Here is an 18,959-nt window from a genome sequence, read left to right on the forward strand (position 1 = left end):
ACTCAGTCAACAATTAGATGCAACATGCAACATTTAACAAGTAGTTCCAGAGAAACTACTGAAGCCTGATGCAGTACAGATAAATATCCAATGATCCTCAAATCATTCTTCTAGTGTTATTCTAATAGCCCTACATATTTGTACCACTAGTTGCCCTCAGCTTCCACTACATCTTTGATCCCTCTGCATCTTGATGCACCATAGTCCTACCCCAATACATGCCTGAGGCCACCAGACACTACCTTCTCTACCTGGCAGCTGAGTAGGAGGCAAGTACATGGAGCTTTGCATAGATTTACTTTCTAGTAAGTGAGCGTTTGCTGATTAAATGGTTAGCAGGTAACAAACTGAAATAAGTGTAGACCTTGTGCAATAGCATTTACACCTGTAAAAATTCTAATTTAGGTTCCCATCCCCTACTCTTTCAGTGATTTTCAAAAGAAACCTGTAGAAATTCAGTACTTCTATTTACAAGTCTCTAGCTAGTTCGACAGTTATTGGAGAAAACACAATGCAAGCTGTGTTGTTTTCATATGTGCCTTTCCTAAAGAAACTAGGCCAAAAATTGTTTACTTGTAAAAAGCACCCTTTAAACTTAAGAGGAAGGGACTTCTCATAAGGAACAAATTACATAAAAGTAATGAAGTGTCCTAAAACATTCCATTAGTGCTAAAATATTTTCATCGTAGCAATGCCAAGTTTCTGGACAACACTGTATGTATGACTATACAGTTCACGGTCAACTTTGTATACACACATGTGTGCATGTGCATGTTTTACATATTCCTCTAACAGTCTCAACAATAAAACCAAAATATTTCTCAAAGCTAGATATTGAAATGATTTGCTTGACTAACTCCACAGTCTAAAAAAGCCTCCAGATAGTAATTATTCTTACTCATATTATCTTTCATTATTTGCTCTGTAACTATATATGAAATGCATAAATCTTAGGTAAATAGTATTTAGTTTCATTCAAGTACCTATCTACTACTGGTTTTATAAAATAAACTTGAGGAAATAAAAGTGGTTTAAGGCTATCTGAAAAAAATTATTTAAAAAATCGATTTTAGATTCCTCACAGTAGGGTCATATACCACTCTCTATCTCTATACTGAACACCTACGCCACCTTGTGGAGAAAACCAGAAATAGGTATTTTTAGAAATTCAAACATACTAAAATTGGATTAAAAACTCATTAAAATAATCTATTTTTCAAAACTGAATTGTGCTTAATCGAGTTTGGAGTTTATATAACACAAAAGATCATGAACTACTGAAGAAAAAACTAGGACTGCTGAATTACCTATCTTTTGCTAATATCAAGATTTCAACTTTTTAACCATTTTAGAAGTTATTGCTAAATAAACCTTCTAGAGAAAGTCTTCCAAGTTGTTTTTTACTAAACAATTTCCAAATAAAACAGGCAAAACAGACTTTGGATTAAGAGAGAATCTGGCATCAAGTTTAATAACAAACTGAGTGAAAAAATAGTTTTGGTAACAAAATCAGTTTTATTCTTACCAGAACATCATGCACTAAAGCTTGGTATGTCCAAGTATGATGTAGAGGAGTTGCTAAATCTATGTTTCTGTCAACAAGGACTAATAGGGGCCTTTGGAAGCTGAAAAGACGACACTGTATTAGTATTTCTTTAAACATGTTTAGAACACCCCAGTAACATCCTGAGTGACATCAGCCACCTTCTACATCATATTTTAAGTTAAAAGCCAAACTGCCTACTGCAGAGTTCTTCCAGCCTTCCCCAAAGCATCTGGGGCTGATCACTGCCAGAAATTCCATGAATTGCTGTCTTAGTAATGATAAAAAGATTATTTTATTTTGTACTAAGTGAAATTACCAATGCATAAATATTGAGCAGAAGTCAAAACACTAAACAGTAACTAGACTTCTAGATATTAACTAATACCTCCTTGTGTGGATGCACATTTGAGTTCCAAACAACTGTCTGAGTGGGTAATATCCCACCTTAATCCCCATTATGAACCTCAAATATAAAATCTCTCTTTCAAGGGTTTTTAATTTCATTTTTCTCTTTGCTTGTATATGAAGTCCATAAAGAAAAATTAAGAACTTCTGAGATGCATTGTGGTAACTCCATCAATAGTCAATTTTGCAGAAAAAGAATGCAGACATGCCTAAATGTCTTGGGTTATAGCTACAGGAAAAATTTATAGTGAAGATAGGAAGGCTGTGAATTGACAGAACATTACTGCAACCATTTCCCTCAAGCACATTAACCCTACAGTAAATGTGATGGCTAAATTACAGTGTATTTGAACAGAGTAAAAGGATGTTAATTCCATGCTCTGGATTTCCTTACAGTAAGTATTTTCACATATATGTAATCTCAAGAGCCTTAGTCACCTGATTCTGAAAACCAAACTAAAGATCTGAAGCCATTTAACTGGTTACAGGTTCCCATGTTTCCTTTTCCCTGCATTTTGATTTTCTGAGGGTAACGATGCTATACTGTCAGGAGAACAAGCCACCTCCTGAAGGAAAAACAATGGTTGCAGTTCAGTTCCCATGAAAATGAGGGAACTGGTATTTCACAGCTATTCTCTCTCTTAATACCTTTCAGTCTCATTCCATTTTGCCACCTTTTATGTTTTTTGTGTCTTTTATCCAAGTTATGCTCTTAATTTGAGATAAAAATATGACTATTTTATATCCAGTTAGGAGATCATAACTGTTTCCTTCAGCTACAGTCTTTCCAATACGTCTCCTCACCTTTTCCATGTACAGTGCGAACTCCTGTAATAGTTTCCTAAGGCAGCCTGTGGAGTATTCCAACTATCTGGGGGCAATGTTATATACCAGAGGCTACTGAGAAGACATCAGATGCATGCAAGCATCCACAAAGTCTTTTCTCCCCTCTCTTTCCCCTCAAAGGATTCAAATGGTCATGACTTAAAAGTCCTTAACTATCGAATTATCCAAGTGGTAGTCCTTAAGCAGTCCTTCTCTGGCAGATATAGGGATCAGCTGACAAACGCTTTTGACATAACTACAACTGGTAACAGTGCTCACAAGTGACAACACGTGTATTTCTTTCTTTTTAATGGACTAACGTGAAGATACGTTCAGACATCCAACTGCATATCGTGGTCCTGTAAACTGAGTGTATCTGCAGCAGCATGGTTCTTGCCGGCTTTACAGGGTGAACAGAATTACCTGGTTCATTAAATAATTTTTGTCTCACTGTTGTAGGACTGCATGCTTATTAGCTATAGAAGTTTTCAAACTGGTTATGCTAAGAGATTGGAAAACTCCCTTAAGAGTACATAAATTCTTTTAATATAGAATTTGAACCAAATTCTTGTAAATACAGTTTTCAGTACAGTGGTGACTTATCCTAATGAGATATTTCAGACAACTGAAATATGAAAAATAAAAATACATAGTTATTACTAACACCATACCTGAACTGGCCAGCTCCAAGTGTGTCACCTGTAAAAAGACTGTTTCTGGCATCTCTCAGATTCTCTCTGAGCTTCTTATCCAATTTCTGAGTGGGGGGGGAAACAAAACAGCTTTTAACAAACGGTTTCCAAACCTGTTTATATGGTCAACATTTAAAGATGTATTGTGCTGATTTTGTAGTTTATAAATGTGATAGCTGCAGGAAATCTAGGTCCACTGCACGTGGGAAAGGAAGAAATCTCTTCCTTCTATTTTCTCCCTGCAGCATTTGTATCTTTATGCAGGACTACAGAGAAGGTGATTCCTTTATGTCCACTAATCACCTCCCAGGCAATTAGCACCCTCTCCCTAAACATGCAAATAGAAAATACCAGTAGGAAGCACCAAGAGAGAACCACAGCAGAAGCAGCAAATTGGGCTGTCAGACACTACCCACACTAGGTGTTTCATAAAAATGAAATTACTCTCAACATGAATGCATGCGTACTGAATGCTTAGGTTTAATCAGTATTAAGGCTTCACTGACAAACAAAGATGTGAGGAAGATGAAAGAAATGAAGCACAGTGCCTCCCAATGAAGACAGTGCTGTAGAGATTTTTAACTGTGATTTAGTTTGGTAATTTCATCCCTACTTAATGATCAAGTTGAATGTCAGTTTAGTTTGATATCATAAAAATGTCTTGTACTTACAGGGTCTCCCAGTAAGACAGATAAACATTTCTTACTAAGACATACAGAAAAACCCAGGCCAGACAGCCACTTTTTAAACTGTGTAGATGTAGCTTAATGGTTGTAATTATGCCTGTCAGAAAATCTTGATAAACTCTAGATTAGGAATGATTGTTCATGTTTAAGTTTCTCATCAGCTGATTCCATAATATAATGATTTCTATAGATGAGCTGCATGGACCTGAAGTCAGAAAGGAGAACCGGTGTATCTCCTTTCCAGTTTTATTTCCTTCATAAGGGAAAGGATACAATGACACTAGATCTCTGCCTAGTATTGAGAAAAGGAAACAAGGTGTTAGGAAAGTTTTAAAAAAATGATACTTGTTTAGAAAATAGTTTCTTACCACTGCCACCATTTCAGCTGCAGTTCCTCTTGAGCATCTGATTATAGGAATAGCTCCTAATAAAAGATATATTGACTTCTACTTGCATTATAATTTTCAGATTATAAATTAGTGTACTTTTCATGAAACAAATTTTTAAGTAACATTCTGAGATTAAATTTTTCAAGTGGACAATACAAACTTATATTAAATTTGTCTCCTGCAGTCTTCATCTATAAAACAAAAATACTATATAGAATATTAAATAACATTTCACAAAAGTGAATACCTCACACAGGAATTTATGAGAAGTATAGTGTACACTAGAAAGATAGCTAATGTACTGTGAAGGGGACAAACAATCTCATATAGAAGCATTAAAGGTTAGTTTCAAAAGGTTGTAAGTCCCTTGAAAACAATAATAATAAGTGCTATAACACCACCACCACCAGTTACAACTCACTGCAGGGTAATGTTATTTTCAAAAGCACATTTTCCATTGGCTTTCAGGTTTCAAAATCTTTAGCTACATTTTCTCACTTATCTATATAAATATGAAAATTCCAATACCATAGAGTTTAAGTGACTGAGTAAAAGAGAATTAATTTGTATCAAACTAACACGTGAAAGAACTCAATAGGTCCAAGGGAATCTCTCTTGAACAGACTGTCCCATAGCGATCCCCACCTCCCCTTGTAGGAATGCTATCTCAGACTGACTGACTTCAGTGAGAACTTAGATTAAATGTCATCACTATGAAAAATGTATGAGCTAAGAATCAAGAAAACTCACTGTAAAATAAGTAAATTTCATATATCTTCCTAATTCTTGAGTTATTTCAGTTAGATCTTTGCAGGGTTTGTGTGTTTTTGAGAGCTACAAATCCAAACTCAAAGCACTATTGATCTTCATTGCAAACTAGGATTTTCTAAAAACAGTGAATCCAAACCTTTGCATTTCACTATTCTTCTCCCATTGATATTGAAGACTAAGACTCAACTCCCACATAGGACAGCCCTTATTGTCTTTGGCAGTGATGTACAGCAATGATTTGAGCAAGATCATTAACCCATCCAGCGAACTATTAAGATTTCTGTCGCAGATCTAATTCTGCCTTTAATTTGCTATATGAAGACCCTAAACTTCTAGGTATCTCATTGAATATGGATCTTCTCTAAAAGGAAAGCGTACAGAAAATATGCTAGAATTTGAACACTTACCAAGTGTAACAAAAAAACAGAAGAGACTATCAACAATAGTATCCATTATAGTTTCCATTTCTGTGTCCGTTATATCTGGTCGGTTAATGGCTAAAACAGTGTGGAAAAGAGTTAAGAATAGGGTTAAAGAAAGTTTATGCCACTTTAATACTGAGAAAGTGATCCTATTCTTACCTAACGGCTGTTAACATCCAACAGCTTTTGTTGCAGAAGAGATCAAATCGTGAAATGCCCCTCTTAGCACATCCATTCCCACCCCGCCCTTTTTTTTGAGAAAAAGAACGGGAGAACTTAATTATTGCTCACTGTATAAGGTCAAACACTACACAATCTTTTCCAATTATCTCTGACAATGTATACTGTAACTTCTGGATTGTGTTAGTATGACATTATTACAAACCTCCTATGAAACCACGTTATGAAACAAAAATGGCCATCCACTTGGAAACCATTTTTCAGATATAAAATCCTCAAGAATTACTTGTGTAATTTAAAGAGAATTACAGTATGCAGTTATCCATATTTAAAGATTCTAAATCCCACCTCTTGTAATGGAGATTCCTTTTCCTTTTTCCCTTTTTTTTTAAAAAAAAAAATAAATTTACTGTCAGTCTCTAGGTTAGGGATAATTCCCAAGTTCTAAAACATTTCACACTACAGATAGAAAGATTTCTTTCACGTATTTAGATCAGAACAAGACACATGTAGCAACATTTCCATTAAATAATTAACACTGACAAGAATATAATAGCAAACAGGAAACATCAAACCTAATCTTATCACAGGTCTCAAGTCAAGCACTGTCTCAGGACTCATGCCATAGATCCCATCCTTGTTTGTTTTATTTTACCTTAAAAAATTTCTCACATAAGTATTTGTCTTATATTCTTTCTTAAAAAACGAACTTCAAAGCTCTGAACATTAATAAGCTTTCCATCCCAAATTTGTGCATGGCCAGCCATAATCATTCTCTAACTTTAAAGGTGCTTTTTTTCCCCAGCTTTTGTCCTCTAAGAACTTTAGAGAGATGGATTATACTAGCAATTTCTACCAGCAGCTATACCTAGTAAGTCCAACTTTTTACTAGGCTGCTAGGATAACAGCAGCAACAGAAGCACCCCCATCAGCATTTTTAAATTCTGAGTTCAAGCTTCTGAAATATCAGCACCAAGAAAGGCAGACTGTTCCCAATATCTGTATTCTTCTGTAATGACAAAGCTTTGAAATTAACTGTGGCTATCATTCTGCAGTTATCTCCAACTAATGGTCTCCCAGTTTACAGGGGTGAAATAATCTTATTTTTACTCCCTTGCTTTTCTCAATTTTAAAATTTAATTCCCCCCCTTTTATTATGTTTAAGGTATTCATTTATGATGTTCCAGTAATCTGCATACTGTCAGTGCCTTCTAATTTTGTGTAACATGCACATTTTATGAGCACACTCCTTTTTTTGTACCATAGTACTCAACACAAATATTCAATATTACTGCTCCTTAGGTCAACCTTTGAGAAACTTCATTAATAATCTTTCAGTAAAATGTTCTATCATGTTTTCTATATATTCCTTTCTCTCCACTGTAACAAGCTCATGGGGAATGCATCTATTACAGAAAAGTAAGCTTAGGTCTCCTATGTTTTCTCGCTGTTTTACAAAATTGATCCAAATTTGGTAAAGAAGCATTCAAATAGCATCAAACAGGATGCCAAGAAGATTGACTTCATACCAATATTACCCATTTACTCTTCCTTCTACAGAATCATAGAAAAACAGAACCAGAGGGAGCCTGGGGAATTATCTAGCCAGTCCTCTTGCCCAAAGACGAGTTAAACCCTTGTTATTTCTGTGTCTAAACCAATTCCCAAAGCCTCCCAGTCATGAAAATGCCATAATGTTTATAGGTAATCTATTCTAGTATTTCACTATCTTTAATGTTAGAAAGTGCTTCTAGTATCTGTTCAGAAACTTTTTTGTTGCAATTTAAGCTCATCACTTCTTGTCCATTACTACATGGACCAAGAGAATCTCTTATCACCGTTCTGTCTGTGAAAGCCTTTTACATAACTGAAGAATGTTATCATGCTTATTTGTCCTGACATTACCTCTCTGTAAACGCAGTCATACAGCCAGGAAATCAGGAAACTGAAAATTAACCTTTTTTATTATATTTGTTCTTAGTTCACTCATTCAGCTACATGTGTGGCCATACATAGCAGTGCTGCTGCAAGAATAGCAGCAGTCTTTCATCACCATCAGACTTACACTGACTTATGTACATTATGAAACTATACACAAACTGGCAGTTTCCTGCTAGTGTTACTCTCCAAAGGCAAAAAAGACCACTTCTTCTTTGCCCCTGTACTCCTACTGCCTGCCTGTGTCAGATCTAGAACTCACACAGTGAGATGGATTGGCTCAGTGCTCTAATGAAAAACTAATCACTCTCTATGGGAGATTAGATTTCTGTTCGATCAGCTTTTGGAAGCAGCCCACTTCTAGATTGGTTTAAACATAGTGTGAAACCACATGTCATGTGGCGAATTTCAGGGGCCCAAGAGAGGAAAAAAAACCAACATAGAAACTGACGGGTGCAAAACGGTTTCAGTCATTTTAATTCAAATTCCTTGTTAGCTAGCAGGAATCTTATGAGAGCCAGTCAAGTATCTTTACATACACACAAACACATCACAAAACAACTATTACTAAAACTCTTAACAGCAAGTTTTAGAAAAAAAAAAAGTCTGCTTTTGAAACAAAAATGCCCTTCATTCTGACAATGGAATCAACCCCCAGTGTGAGACAGAACTCAGTATTATGCATCCAGTTTCAAAGAAAGGTACTGACTTTGGAAATAGGGAAAATGAGGAGAAAAATCTCAGTGCTAAATGTTAGGCATATGGAGACTTCTCATCTCCACCTGGTCACTAGTTAGTGTTCTGTGCATCCAAATAAATTAGGAATTAACTGTGTGACACTGCACGTAGACACTGTGACTACACTAAAGTAATGAGGAGCTGCTGCTAAAACAGGGCTATCTTGCCTCTGACTTACACACTTGTGCTGCTTCCCTTGCATTGGATTTGTAGATCACACAAATGAGCTGGTATTTTCTATGGAGTGAGTCAAATGAACAAACACTCTGCAGCTCCAAGATTACTGGTTCTGATGTAAAAGGAGGAGAAGATGAGGGAAACTACAGCGGGGCAACAAGACAACCCACCCTGTAATAGCCATTTGAGTAAGAGGAGTAGGAGAGGTAGAGTGATATCCTCTGTTGATTTAGCATATTGAATGGGTCAGGGAAGCACAGAAATCAGATCAAAGGAGGGAGGAAAACCACGTGGACAATTATGACAACTAGTATATATGTTGACTTGAGCTGCTGTAGCACCATAGCTGTAGAGGTAATTGACCTAAGGCAGCCACTTGGTTTTCCTGCTAGGTTCCATAACAGGTCCAACAGAAGTCCCAATAAAAATAAAAAGAGTTCCATGTGGCTGACTTCACTTGCAACTCTGAGACTTTACAGAGAAGCTGACATGCTTGGCTCACATGCTTGCAGAAGCAATCAGCATTTCTTATTTTCTAGAATGCCCTTTCCCAGATTATTCCCTGTGCTACTCCAGCCCCTGATCCTAACCATTTCCCCTTGCACAGCCCCACGTTTTCATGTCTTGCATAAGAAAAGCAGGTATTGACTGCTCACTATCTAGAAGACACAAGAAACTCTATCAGTTAGTCATCTTTCTTGCTTTGCATTCCTTACAGTAACTTTCCAACTGACCATTCACACAGAAACAAAATACTTAATTCCTTAAGAACTGCAGAAACAATTATGACTAAATAGTGGTGCCTAAACACAGCAGCCACCCAGCGTCTACCTACATGTGTAAACAATATGAAATTTTTCCTGTATTATTCCATGTATAAAACCCCCTACTATCCATAAATGTCTATACTGAAGTTTTGCTTTACTAAATTTGTTATTTAAAAATACGATTATTTTTCAATATTACAGTATCTGTGTAGTCAAAATGCTGAAATTAGTATCTAAGAACTGCTTCCTTCATGAATTTAAACTACACATCTAACAGATTATCCTGAATTCCAAGCAGATCAAAGCAAAATAAAATCACCAAACTTCAAAAGTAAATTTCAACTTTAGACGTTCCAGTATAATTTTTATACAAATTTTACTTACCACGATATGAAACAAGTTCTTTGTTTTGGTTACACAATACGAACATGTCATCTTCTAAAGTAATAAAATTAAGATATTGATCGAACACCTAGAAATCAAGGAATAATGGTCAGAGCAGTGCAGAATGAAGCATAAAAAAACCTCTGATTTATTGCTACTTCTTTTTGAATCTTTTACAGAACTACCTATTAAAAGAAAGAAATGCAAGATATAATGTATGAATTAAAAAGCCTGTGTAAGGATTGAGTGATAACACAAAAAATTAGAGCACCTGTAAAGTGCTAAAAGAAAACAGTCCAACTTGGAAGTATTCTGTGGACAAATTTTTAGTAGCCAACCATCAATGAAAAAAACACATATGGAGGACATTATAATACTACAGGTTTATTTTTTATTAATATGAAGGACTACAACATGAACAGTGCTGAGCACTCAGGCAGGAGAGAGGAAAGAGGGCACTTTTTACACGAAGAGAGAATATAGCTCATGAATTCCAATTTTTCTGTAACATACCTGTACGTTCAGGAAAAAAAATAAACCTCTCTATAGCATAAACTCTTAATGGGACATCACAACAGAAAAATAGATTTAAGAAAGTTAGTTCACAGTGCTACACCAATTTACTCCTGCTGAAGACCTAAGGCTTAAACAATACTAGTAGTTTTCATTTCATTTCACAACAGCTTCTTTCTCTCATACCAGTAGTACTCCCTAACAGGAGTGAGAAAAGGTGAATGTATTTACATATACATGAAAATAATTAGTTAAAAATCTGCAGGTTTTGGTACATGCATTCAACAAAAGTAAGAGGGTACATACCTGATAACCTGCCTTTAAATCATGAAGGTATAGGAGTGTACTGAATAAGAATGTGTACGTAAGAAACATCCACCTCTACAGTACACTTCCTAGTTAAAATGACAACTGCGCTCATACTGCACTTTTTGTGTATTTAGGAGCTAAAATCCCCACCCCATTATATATGCACTGGATGCACTTATTGAGCTTATGAGATCAGGAATACTCTGAAACCACTGTATTTCCCCTCTTACCATTTAGCACAAAGGTCTTGCAGCGCTTGGACTTTTGACTAAGTTGAAGTATAGTATTAAGCTGCATTACTGAGATGACTGTAAATTTCCTTCTCCCCGCGCCCCCCCCCCCCCCCAGTAAATCTATGCCTGAGATTGAATCTAGCTAAATGATTCAGTCAGAAAAGCTGTGTATGGCACTGAAGTGGCCACGTAAGAATGCAACAACAACTGTAACAGTAGTATCTCTTAACATTAGAGACTGGGGGATTTTCTTACCTTAGCCACTTGAGTTACTGCATTAGCACCTATGGCAGCATTTGCAATATCTTCCAGTTTACTTCTCGAAATGGCAGAAATAAAGTTTAAATAATAAGATTCATAAAGCTGGTTTCGAAGATCCTAAAAGGTAGGAAAATCACAACATTTTTCCTGGATATGTCCTAATATATTTCTGACTAATTAAAAAACATTCTTAATTCTACTATGACTGTAGAAAATTGGAACATCACAAACTAAACTTTTGAAAGTGCTTAGCTGTCTGTTTATACAGCCCTGTACGCAGTGTTTTGACTACATTACTAGATAAAATTAACCTAACACAGAACTGCCAAAACCAGGAAATGAAATTTAAGCTACCAGATAGCAACTACTACTCCATACCTTACCACTGACCAAAAGTACCCTTTGCTCTGATGTCAACCTTCCATCAATTCCTGCCAGAGAATGTGAAAAACTGAGGTTAGCCTAGTCCAACCCCCTCCCCACTCAAAGCAGAGTCAAAGAGAACGGATGGCTCAAGATTGTGTCCAGCCGAATTTTTAACATCTCCAAGGATGGAGACTCCACAAACTCTCCAGGTAATCTGTTCCAGCATTCAGCCACCCTCATTAAAATAGCTTTTTCTTATGTTTAAATGGAATTGCCTGTATTTCCATTTGTGCCCACTGCCTCTTGTCTTTTCACTCCCTGAATTCTCTCTCCGAAACACAGAGGACATATTTACCCTTCGACTTCCTGGGAAACTGAAGTTTTGTGTGTAAAAATGTTGGGTAATGTTTTTATGACAAATATGTGCTAATACAGAAAAAATGCAAGCAAAGGTGTTCAGACATGCACAAGAACTAGATACAGAATGGTCACACTCTGGTGAGTGCTTCACACACACTACCTCTGTTGTGTCCACTCATTTGAAACATTAAGCATGCAAGTCACCTGGCACATTCTGTCAATATTTTCTTCTGTTGGCATTACAAAGTAAACAGCTGGAACATCTGGAATAGCATCCCGATCTGAATGCAAAAGCCTGAAAGGAATCAAAAGTAGATCTCTAATGTGTTCCTCCTCTGATTTATGTAAAATTATAAAAATTAAAGAAATTATTTATTTATACAGACACATTCAATTTCCTACAATTTCTCCCTATATTTAGCCAGATTTTAGCAAGAACAAAACATGAAAAAATAGCAAAATCGTATTTGTATGATTTTTGGCTGAATATATTAATAGAGGTCTCAGAAGTTTACTCAAAGCTTGAGAAAAGGCTTTGCAAATCTTCAAAAATAGATTAATCCATTCAGAGGAAGGTAAAATACTGCATCCATGAAGTTCATATACCAATTATTAATTGTTGACGTGATAACAAAAACCCCTGCCTATCTCACACTATTAAACTTGCCTTTCCTGCTCATTACAATAAAGACAGGCAAGGTGCTTACACGCTTCTCTCGCATTTCTGCTGATATGTCAACATGTTAAACTGTGTTTCCATTTCTAGCCTTCGCTTAGTAAAAGTTAACAAACTTTTGGGGGAAAAAAAAAAAAAGTATCTTCAGAGATCCTCCGTTACTATTACCACAGCTAAGGAATGACACTGAACTAAATAAATGTAATCTGGAGAAAGAGAAATGGAAATCTCTTAAAATAGTATCTTTGACAAGAGACAATTAAAATCTATGTGCAAAAGAGACAAGCAGACAATATGCACAGTCCCATGAAACAGCTTGTGCCAAAAAAATTTTAAGATATATGAATAAAAGGGAATTGTACAGACAGGTTCTCCCCAAAACACCTTTTGGATAACTGTTATTTTTGAGCAGGGGCCTCCTCTACTTAGTAAGAAATCCTACTGAACAGTGTTTGGAATGACCTTTCCACTCCCTGATTCTGAGTAATACCACCTGATTTTAGAAACAAGTCAGGGTATAATCTTTATTTTAGTAGTTATTCATCAAATGATTTTCAATGTTTTGTTTGTGATTTTGGGAGAATATTAAATAAAGTTCTTTTTAGAAAAAAAAAAAACAACCAAACTGCTTTTTTTATACTTACAGATGCAAAGTGATCCCCATATCTCTCAGCTCTTTCACTGACAGCAAAGGTGAGATTATATCTTGTCCAAATCTGTCATAAATGAGAACCTGAAATAGATACACATCTTTTTACAAAGTGGTGTAAAAAGTGGATACAGTAGAATACAGGATACAGTGTATACAGGAATTCAGGTTTAAGGAACTACTGTCCTAACCTGAAAAGTGCTAAACATTTACCAATTTATAATTCATCCTTAATTTGTCATGGACTTCCATTTGTGCTTACTAATTTAAAAAAAAAAAAAAAAGGAAAAGAAACTCAGTGATAAAGGAAAATAAATTCGTCACTTCCATCTCTTGAAAAGTGTCAGTCAAACAGGAATCGCTGTCAGAAATTTGTTATGGTAAGTGCAGAATTTCTCTGAGTGCATTTGGGAGGAAATAAAAGGAGAAGCAAAGAGGATAAAAAAGGAAATGGCAAAAAAAAAAAAAGACAACCGAATAGATGAAGAGACATAATATATGCTTTGTAGTAGCAAAAACTTCTCACAAATTACTTACTTTTTAAAGCTAATAAAGGTAGCCTTGAGCTCAGTTGTCCTAAATTTAAGGCTATCAATAGCTCTTCCCTTTCTATGGACTTCTTTCTGACTTTGTAAGTTCACCTGTAAGGTATCATGTAAGTTTCTGCCAACAGGTATCAATGAGACCCAAGTATATTTAATAAATGTCCTCCCCAGTTGCTTATTAAAATATTGCTTAAAGAATCAGTCATTGGGTCTTCAATGAGCCAATATCTCAGATACGTATTTTTCTCAGCAATTCTGATATTCAAACCACACAGGAAAAATTATTTTGCACAAGTTGAGAAGATATTTGAGTCAGTTACCATTTGAAAATCTGAACTTTTTTGAACACTCTAAAATTCTCCTATTCCTGTTCAAATAGTTCTTACCTTCCATACTGGTTCTCCTGTGCTGTTTTTAACAGGAGGAACATTGAAGTTCAGCATACGTTTCAAAGCCACTGGAAAATAAAGCAGAATAATGCTTTGCTCTCTTTACACTGCAAGAACAGAGATTAAACACATTACCAGGGTTTTATTATACATTTCATTTGAGAGGAAAACCATCATAAAATATAAATGCAACAAGTCACATTTTCATTATTTTTATGCAGCTTTGACTGACAAGTGGCACACTTCAGCTAGAATTTATGGGCTCTGGAAGATGCTGCAAAAGGAAAAGAAGCAAGCCCTAAAACATGAAGAAAGAATCTCTCTCCTTAGTTATATGGACTATATTCTATTGCAGTTTGCCTTAAAAATAATTCCAGTATGTTCCTGAAGGGGCATTCTGTACAGCAGGAACTAGTTTGTTTTATTCCCCTGATCTGCTTTTCCTACCCCACAGGAACAACAGCATACACACAAGCAAAAAATACCTTTTCACCTGACTAAAACTGACACACATTTTGAAACGTTTTTAGAACTCACAGGAAGAAATTGCTGCTTTAAGGGGTACAAACCCCACCCCTAATTTGCAGCAGAAAAACGCTCTGAAACAGGAATGAGCTTTCATTTAACTTCACCTTCAAGACAGAAAGCAAAGCAGATTCCTTCACCTACCTCTAACTTATAAATCTATTACGTAAGGAGTCCTTCCTCTTTTATCTGCTTAAACAATACACTATGTGCTGTTCTCTCATCTTTGACTAGCAGCAAAAGCCTATTTGCATCAATAGAAGTTAGTGGCTATTCTCTTCAAACTCATAAACAAAATCATCACAAAGCTTTGCAAAATGGAAAAACTTCCAGAAATCAAAGCAATGTATACCACTTTGCTCATAAACGGAAAGCAGCAGAAACGGTTAACTTCCGGCTCTTCAGCTGAAGGAAGCTTGTGAGCATACTCAGTGCTGTTCCCTGGGGTTTACAGTATCATAGGACAGCTCAGGCTGGAAAGGACCTCTGGAGATCTCTAGTCCAATCTCCTGCTCAGGCACGGTCAGCTGTGAGTCCAGGCCAGGCTGCTCAGGGCTTTATCCAGTCAGGTCTCCAGGGATGGAGATGCCACAACCACAGTGCGCAACGTGTGGCACTGACCATCCTTGAGGTGAAAAAGTTTTTCCTTATATCCAGTTTGAACACCTTGTTTCAATGTATGTCTGTTGTCCCTCACCCTCCTGCTACACACCACCACAAGTGGCTCCATCTTCTCAATGCCCCCTCCACAGCTACTGGGGAGCTGCTGTTAGGTCCCCCTTGAAGCCTCCTTTTCTCCGAGCAGAACAAGCCCTAGTCCTGCAGCCTCACCTCATAGTGCTTCAGCCCCTGACCATCTTGGCAGTCCTTTGCTGAACTCCCTCCAACATGAACACATTTCCTGTACTGGTAGCCACAAACTGGATATGGTATCTAGATGTGCTCTCCTGATAATCACTCCCCTTGATCTACTGGCTGTGCTCCTGTGAATATGGCCCGGGATGCTGCTATGCGGGGGCACGCTGTGGGCTCACGTTCAGCTTGCTGTCTACTGAGAGCCCTCACAGGCCTTTTCGGCAGAGCTGCTCTTCAGTCTGCCAGTCCCCTGCACTGTCGCCTGTACATTGCAAGGGGTTCTTCCTTTCCAGGTGCAGGAATTTATATTTGCCGTTGCTGAATTTCAAGAGATCCCTGTTGGCCCATTCCTCTTGCCCATCTGAGTCCCTCTGAGTGGCAGCTCTGCTCTCGAGTACATTAACTGATTCCCCTAGTTCGCTGTCACCTGCACACTTAATGAGAATGCACTTTGACACTTCCTCAACGTCACTGATAGAGATTTTAAACAGGACAGGTGACAGGATAGACCCATGTGGTGCTCCAGTTGTTACCAGCCTCCAGGTTATAGTGTGTCTGATTAATTGCAACCCTCTGAGCTTGACCATCCAATCATTTTTTTACTTATCTATTTGTCCATCCCTCCAGCCCATACCATCCTCACTTGGATACAAGAATACAATGCCAAAAGCCTTGCTAAAGTCAAAGTAAATTATATACTCTGCTCCCCTGTTGCCTACAAATCCAGTCATTTTATCACTGAAGGCAATCAGGCTGGTCAGGCGTGATTTACCATACATAAATTCATGCTTGCCTTCTCCTTCACGTAATGATGGAAAATATTTTCCAAGAAGATTCACTCCATGACTGACTCCAAAGTGACACAAAGGCCTGCAAGAATTTGTTGGTGAAGACAGAGGCAAAGAAGGCATTGGGTACCTCAGCCTTATCTGTGTCCATCACCACTAAATGACCGGCTCCATTTAGCGATGATCCAACATTTTTCCTTATTCATATTTTCACTACTAACGTCGCAGCAGAAGCTCTTCTCATTGCTTTTGACACCCGCTGCAAGTCTCAACTCCAGCTGAACTCTGGCTGTCCTAACACCATCCATCCATGCCCAGGCAATGTTTCTAACAGTCCTCCTTCGCAGTCTGTCCCTGCTTCCTCCTCCTGTGTACTGCCTTTTCAAATCACATTACCAGAAGTGAAACTTGACCATGGGAGGAAGAAAGCTAGCAGTGAGTGCTGGGTCTCCCTGGAATCCAGTCTTCCACTTGCTTAACACTTTTTTCTTCCTTTTTTTTTTTTTTTAAAAACACCACAGAACAATCCTGAAAGCTGATTAGAGACCGCTCCTGGAGCCTTCACTCCCTCACTGCCAGTGACACCTTCCATACATTTCAGCCATATGAACAATTTTGTATAAAGCTGCACGGTTATGTATTTTGGTACTATTGGATCTGAAGCAGCTGCTTTGTAGAATTCACCATTTAAATTAAAACTCGGCATAAGCACTCTACTAAAGGAAGACACCAATCAGACTAGTGATGTGCTATGACAATCATGACAAACATTCAGCATGTCTCTGGGTTTCTTTTTGGTATTTATATCGCCATTTCATTTACTTTTAGGCTGAACACTCTCTGGGTCAAGGATCAGGTTTTTACTGTGCTTGCACAACAATATGCTTTGACTGGTTATGAACCAGGATAAAGGTCACAACAGATGGTGCACATACATGGTAATACAAATACTAAATGATAATAAATCTTTTCCTTTTTCTGAGTATCTTTCAATTATTCAGTCTACCTCCTTGCAAATGACCTCCCCAGTGGAAGACAACATGGGTTCAATGCTAAAGGTTGACTGAAATAATCAAGTAACAAGATGAAGCACAATAGGAAAGAATAAAGCTATATGGAATAGGGGCTCAAAGACAGTGAGCTCTATCAGAAAGGTAGCAAAGAGAAAAAAAGTAAAGGATTGCAAAGGAACATCAAACAGCACTATTAATGGTAGATAGCCACAGGAACGAGATTATGGAAAGTAGACTTCTGGTACAAAAAGAAGATGGAGAACACTAGTAGATATTTAAGGCCCACACAGAGACTCTGAGATTTTTCAGCAGATGATTTTAGACATTTCACGTTAAATAAATGCACTCAGAATCCTCTATACCACCAGAAAGATACTGCAGTTGTCAAGGAGAGGGTTACAAGATTACAGCTCAAAACTACTTGACAAAAACTTCGGCAAGCAAGGGAAGTAGAGGACTATGGAGTTGACACGCTCTACGCTTTAGGAGTGTGTTCAAATGGGTGGTTCAACGCTCCACAAAGCAACATCAAGCCAGAGAAGAAAGGAGGGACTGAATAACTAACCCTCTACCCACAGAAAACCTCCTACGTAATTATTTGTAGTCGTTAATCTCGCATTCTCAATTTCTTGAGGGACAGCATGCGCTCTGAGACCTCTGTATTGTCTTAACAACAGCACCACAACAGCAGCTTTATTTTCACAGCATTAAACGATACTTCCCATTGATCCTTGCCACGGGTAGAAAGGAAGCTGAAACGGAGGGAAAGCACAACCCGCTCCCCCCGGCCACGGGAGAAGGGCACCGCTCATGCCCCGGGCCCAGGCAAGCCCCTCCCTGGGGGCCCGGGCCCGCCGCCGCCCGGGCAGAGCGCACGCCCGGCCCTGTGCCCCACAGCGGGGCCGGGCCCCCTCGGCAAGAGCAGCGGCCAGAGGCCCCCGGAGCCCCGGGCCCGCCGCTGCAGAGGCAGCTGAGGAGGAGGAGGAGGAGGAAGGCCGCCGTCCCGTTGCCGGGAGACCCAAGCCGGGTGAGAGGGCGCGAATCCCCCGGGGGAGGCGAAGGGGCTCGCAGACGCCCACGTCCCGCTCCGGGGCCCCGCCGGTGGAAAGCACGGGGGCGGGGGGGGGGGGGGCGGCGGCAGGCAGGAGCCCCCGGCCGCAGCGTGAGGCTGACCTCGGTCCCTCCCTCCCCGGAGCCCCGGGGAAGGCAGCTGCGCCGCCGCGCGACGGAAACCGCGGGAAGCCGCTTACCTGTCTGCTTCTCGCGGATACCGGCCGCCATCTTCCCGACCCGCCAGCCCGGCCGCGCCCCGCCCACCGCCGCGTACGCAGCCGCCGGACGACGTGGCGGCCCGCAGAGCTCCCGCCGCGCCCCCCCCCCCGCCCCCCCCCCCGCCGCAGCCCGGGCGCCGGCAGGTGCCGTGCCCCCGCCGGCTGGTCTGGTCGGGCCGGGCCGGGCGGTCCCCCACCCCCGGCGGCAGCCGCGGCACAGCTGTGCGCTCTCCCCGCCCCGGCGGGCCGCAGCGCGGGGAAAGGTGGTGCCTCCCGCCCGGAGGCA

The 18,959-nt window shown here is 39.1% G+C and overlaps 1 protein-coding gene across 4 annotated transcripts in view; it reads right to left on the reverse strand.

Moving 5' to 3' along the window:
- LOC104322887 (sec1 family domain-containing protein 1) overlaps window positions 1–18,959 on the reverse strand; it is an 80,564-nt gene that overhangs the window by 35,380 nt on the left and 26,225 nt on the right. For 3 of the 4 annotated variants that reach the window (XM_069784053.1, XM_069784056.1, XM_069784054.1), the window contains exons 16-24: window positions 14,219–14,289; window positions 13,283–13,371; window positions 12,167–12,257; window positions 11,231–11,353; window positions 9,921–10,008; window positions 5,722–5,811; window positions 4,523–4,578; window positions 3,448–3,533; window positions 1,526–1,625 (exon numbers count right to left, since the gene is read on the reverse strand). In XM_069784053.1, coding sequence (XP_069640154.1) covers window positions 1,526–1,625; window positions 3,448–3,533; window positions 4,523–4,578; window positions 5,722–5,811; window positions 9,921–10,008; window positions 11,231–11,353; window positions 12,167–12,257; window positions 13,283–13,371; window positions 14,219–14,289 — 794 coding nt within the window. Of the gene's footprint in view, window positions 1–1,525; window positions 1,626–3,447; window positions 3,534–4,522; window positions 4,579–5,721; window positions 5,812–9,920; window positions 10,009–11,230; window positions 11,354–12,166; window positions 12,258–13,282; window positions 13,372–14,218; window positions 14,290–18,652; window positions 18,775–18,959 lie in introns of those variants that run through there. The other variant, XM_069784058.1, reaches the window with a different exon arrangement.

Source organism: Haliaeetus albicilla, chromosome 5 (assembly GCF_947461875.1).
Source record: "Haliaeetus albicilla chromosome 5, bHalAlb1.1, whole genome shotgun sequence".
Classification (NCBI taxonomy): domain Eukaryota; kingdom Metazoa; phylum Chordata; class Aves; order Accipitriformes; family Accipitridae; genus Haliaeetus; species Haliaeetus albicilla.